The sequence below is a fragment of the Olea europaea genome, chromosome 11, assembly GCF_002742605.1.
Source record: "Olea europaea var. sylvestris chromosome 11, O_europaea_v1, whole genome shotgun sequence".
NCBI classification, from domain to species: Eukaryota; Viridiplantae; Streptophyta; class Magnoliopsida; order Lamiales; family Oleaceae; genus Olea; species Olea europaea.
Window position 1 is genome coordinate 8,293,751 of NC_036247.1, and position 4,501 is coordinate 8,298,251.

Below are 4,501 nucleotides of genomic sequence, written 5' to 3' on the forward strand. Positions count from 1 at the left end.
TCCTGGTCTATTAGGGCACATCCCGAGATTTTCCTCTCTCACAAAGCTCTAGGGATGGGGCGGTGGAAGCCCTCAAGGTTGGGGTTCAACCTTTTTTTTTTTCTTTTTTGAATTGAACAGAAGCTAAGTTACTAAGCCCCGTTTAGTTCTGGTTTTTCATGCAAAAAAATTAATTTTTTTATCATTGGTTAACATAATCAGCAATCATTTTTTACTACTTTACTCACAGGCGAGACGCACTTTTCTCTTTAACGGTTAAAAAATTGATTCTCATAATCAGTACCAAACACGATCTGAATAAATATTAAAAAATAAAAGAAAGTAAGATTATTACACGTTTGTACTTATCAGGATCGTTTGTACAACTATAGATGAAAATCGAATTAATGGAAGTATGGAAGGAAATTTAACAATTTGTTCTGTTTCTTAATTAATTATATTTATTTGACAGTGATATAATTAATTATATATGTATTAATTCATCCCATATACAGATGACAATTGAGGTGTTATTAGTCTAACAAATCAGTGACCCTCTCTGTAATTTCACTTCAACAAAATAATGATTAGCCGTCTACATGAAATGGTAGTATATAACACCTAAGGCTCTTCGCATACGTACTTACGCTCACACAGATCTATTCATCTACTATACATAAATTCAAATCTAATTTTCAAAAGCAGATCGATTAAAGGTATGGAGATTCAGCTTCGTTTTTTAAAAATTTTGTTCCTATGTAGCGTAATCTCGAATCATGTGTAACTATATTCGTGGGAATTCTTTTGTTTTTGTTTTTGTTTGTGAAATTTATATGATTCTAGTGGTTTTTTCCTTATCTGTTTTTGCATTTGAAGCAAAATTTATGTTTTTCGATTCTGGGAGGTCTACGACAATAAGAATTCTATGATTTTCCAATCTCTGAAATGAATGTTACCATTTTTTTGGTTAAGATGTATGATTTTTTCAATTTTCAGGAGTTATTAAATGATTGACGTGATTTGGTTTTCTCGGTGTCCATGACAGAAAAGTTTTTAGATCAAGATGGAATTGTTTCCAGAATGATTCCCTGATTTTCGGTCTCAATTTCAGATAATCATTAACTTTTGATGGCTATTATTTTGAAAAAATGGAGTTTTGGACGGTGATTTTTTAAAAAATGTATGGTTAAAAAGTATGAAAAAATTTTAAATTTGCATGTAAAATATTTTATTACGCAAATATGTGGTTAAAAATGAGTATAAGAATTAAAAAATTTTGTTTTATAGAACGACAAACTAGAAAGTTCTCGTTTTCTGTTCAGTTCTACTCTTCTATGTTCCATTGTGTCATCAAAATAAGTTTCTCAGTTTCTTTTGATTCCATTTATGTTTGATTTTTTTTTTCCCGATTATTAATAAGTTCAAAACTATTAATTCAATAGATTTTAAGCATGTGATGTTCTTTATTTTAGTCTCCAGTATCAGTACGATTATATCTTGCTCCCATAATTTGCTCATGGGCCTTTTTTTTTAAGCTTACAAAGAGATATTACAGATCAATGGTGATAAGGTTTTTGTTCTATTAAATTTTATTGTTTCTATGGTTATTCTTCTAACTGTCATACTCTCTTTGTGCATTGAATTTATACGCCGTGGACATATATTTTGCTATGATCTGAACATATCCCTGATTATCAACAATTTGTAAAGAATTATTTGTTTTCGTTACTGATAATTTGAGTCATGCATCTCTAACATCTTCAGGTGGACATCTAATCCATTCGGCAGTGAAGAATTGGAATTCACACGTTTATCTTAACTCGGTAGTTGTTTGGAAGGAAAAAAACTTTTACACTTGCCGATCTTCTTCAGTATTCTCTCATTCGAAACAAATTTCAGGGAATGCCGAAAGATGGACAGACAGTCTTTCTCTGAGGTTGATGAGATTGAAGCTCCATACGAGCTTCCCTCCTTTACCTTTGATGAGATAGGACAGATAACATACAAATCTCTCCACTTGTTCAATCAAATTCCTAGCATAGGTAACTATAATATGGGACAAACTGTTTCATATCACGACCTCTGTGAAGATGGTTGAGTTACTGCATTCCTGAGTATCAATTCCTCCAACTGTTTGCGGGGGCAATAGAGAAATAGCTTTCTCCTATTATGGTAGATCTGAAGATGGAAAACAAAGGAAGTGTGTTAATGCAAAGATATGAGTTGGGAAAATTGCTTGGACAAGGCACCTTTGCCAAGGTTTACCATGCAAGAAATCTTAAGACTGGAATGAGTTTTGCCATTAAGATAATTGATAAGGAGAAGATCTTGAAGGTCGGGATGATTGATCAAATTAAACGAGAAATCTCGGTAATGAGACTTGTTAGGCACCCAAATATTGTTCAACTTTATGAAGTCATGGCCACCAAAAAAAGGATATATTTTGTCATGGAATACATAAAAGGTGGTGAACTCTTTAACAAGATTGTCAAAGGGAAATTGAAGGAAGATGTTGTAAGGAAATATTTTCAACAGCTGATAAGTGCAGTTGATTTCTGCCATAGCAGAGGTGTTTATCACAGGGATCTTAAACCTGAGAACCTGCTTTTGGATGAAAATGGAAACCTAAAAGTCTCGGATTTTGGATTGAGCGCTCTTGCGGAATCCAAGCGCCAGGACGGTTTACTTCACACAACATGTGGGACACCTGCCTATGTTGCTCCTGAAGTGATTAACAGGAGAGGCTATGATGGTGCCAAAGCTGATATATGGTCATGTGGGGTTATCTTGTTTGTTCTATTGGCTGGATATCTCCCATTCCATGATTCAAATTTGATGGAGATGTATAAAAAAATTGGCAAGGCAGAGTTCAAATTTCCTAACTGGATCCCTCCTGATGTTCGCAGGCTGATTTCAAAAATACTGGATCCAAACCCGAAAACCAGGATTTCCATATCCAAAATCATGGAAAATTCTTGGTTCCGTAAAGGTTTCCAACCCAAAGTCACGAAAAGTAGTGCTGATTCTATGATTCGAGACATGGATATAAAAGAGGCAGTAGTTGATGCTGATGCAATGTTTAGTATTGACGAGAACACGAACACTACAGGCGTGAAATCAGAATTTGCAAAGCCTACAAACCTGAATGCATTTGATATCATCTCCCTTTCAGCCGGTTTTGACCTGTCAGGCTTGTTCGAGGAAAATGACCAAAAGAATGAAGTTCGCTTTACATCTAAGCAACCTTCCAAGACTATCATCTCCAAGTTAGAGCAAGTAGCAAAGAGTCTGAAGTTGAAAGTATTGAAGAAGGACGGAGGATTATTAAAATTTGAAGGATCAAAGGCAGGCCGAAAGGGTATGTTGTCTATTGATGCAGAAATCTTTGAGGTTACTCCAAGTTTCCATTTAGTCGAGATGAAGAAATCCAATGGTGACACACTAGAATATCAGAAGATGATGAAGCAGGACATAAGACCATCACTGAAAGACATTGTTTGGACATGGCAAGGTGATCGTCCACAATCCCTGCAGCAACAAGAACAACCAGATGTACAGCCGTTGACGCAATTGGATGTTGTTGAGCCTCAAAATTGATTACCAAAAGAACATATTCGGGGAATGATTTTAATTAGTCTTCTTATAGACAGTCTAATTTACAGAAGTGTGGTGTTTCTGATGATTATTTTGAGTACTAAATGACTTGTTTCCGTATATTCATTCCCGTATCCTTTTTTTTCTCAATATCTCAACAAAATCTCAGAATCCTATTACTATCAGGAACGACTAAGTTCATGTTCATGAACAGAATTGTCAACTGCTTGAACCAATCACCAGCGGCCTGTTGTGTATTATCCTGTTTAGCTATCTCAGTTGTGGTTAGCTATGTTTTGTGTGCATCTGGTTGGCGATGAATAACATTGGCATTAATGCTGGGCGCTCACCAAACTGACATTATACATTAAGAATCTAGTTTTATTTGTAAGGACGGTAAAATATTCATGTAGCTGACCTAAAAAACAAAAGGCTTCTTGTTGCATCACGGCGTGCTGCCTTGTCTTTTCTAATTTTGTCAGTATGCCAAATGCAGCGTCTCCTGTTACAATGCTGTCTTTGAGGTGCATAAACGACTGGCTTACTCGTTAACTGGGATAAATATTTGTAGGACTGGGTTCACACGATATATTTGTGTTGAGAAGCAATAATAAATGATCTTACAAAAAATGAAAGTGCAGAAATTAAAGATTCAACACAAGCGAATTCTTTCGGCCTAAACCTAGGAGGTTCGATGACCACTTCCAACAGCTACATTCCTCATTCAACATCCAATAACTTGGATTATACTTGGTTGCGCTAAATAAGCCCAAAATGGCTACGAAAGGTTACAAATGTTTAACCAATACACAAAAATAAAACCACAACACTTATCTCTCAAAACACAACGATCGATCTACAAAGAAGAATCACCAAGAATTTTCTCAAACCATCTGAAAATAGTGACTCAACAGAATCTTCGCATTCT

The 4,501-nt window shown here is 35.3% G+C and overlaps 1 protein-coding gene across 1 annotated transcript; it reads left to right on the forward strand.

Moving 5' to 3' along the window:
* The first annotated feature begins 501 nt into the window (after window positions 1–501).
* LOC111403227 (CBL-interacting protein kinase 2-like) lies at window positions 502–3,723 on the forward strand. Its single transcript, XM_023031649.1, has 2 exons — window positions 502–695; window positions 1,744–3,723. The coding sequence occupies exon 2, from the start codon at window positions 2,149–2,151 to the stop codon at window positions 3,574–3,576; it is 1,428 nt and encodes a 475-aa protein (XP_022887417.1). The 5' UTR covers window positions 502–695; window positions 1,744–2,148; the 3' UTR covers window positions 3,577–3,723.
* The last annotated feature ends 778 nt before the right edge of the window (window positions 3,724–4,501 follow it).

Excerpts from the sequence above, each read along its gene's own strand:
- LOC111403227 (XM_023031649.1), top strand. The coding sequence starts at position 2,149 with ATGGTAGATCTGAAGATGGAAAACAAAGGAAGTGTGTTAATGCAAAGA.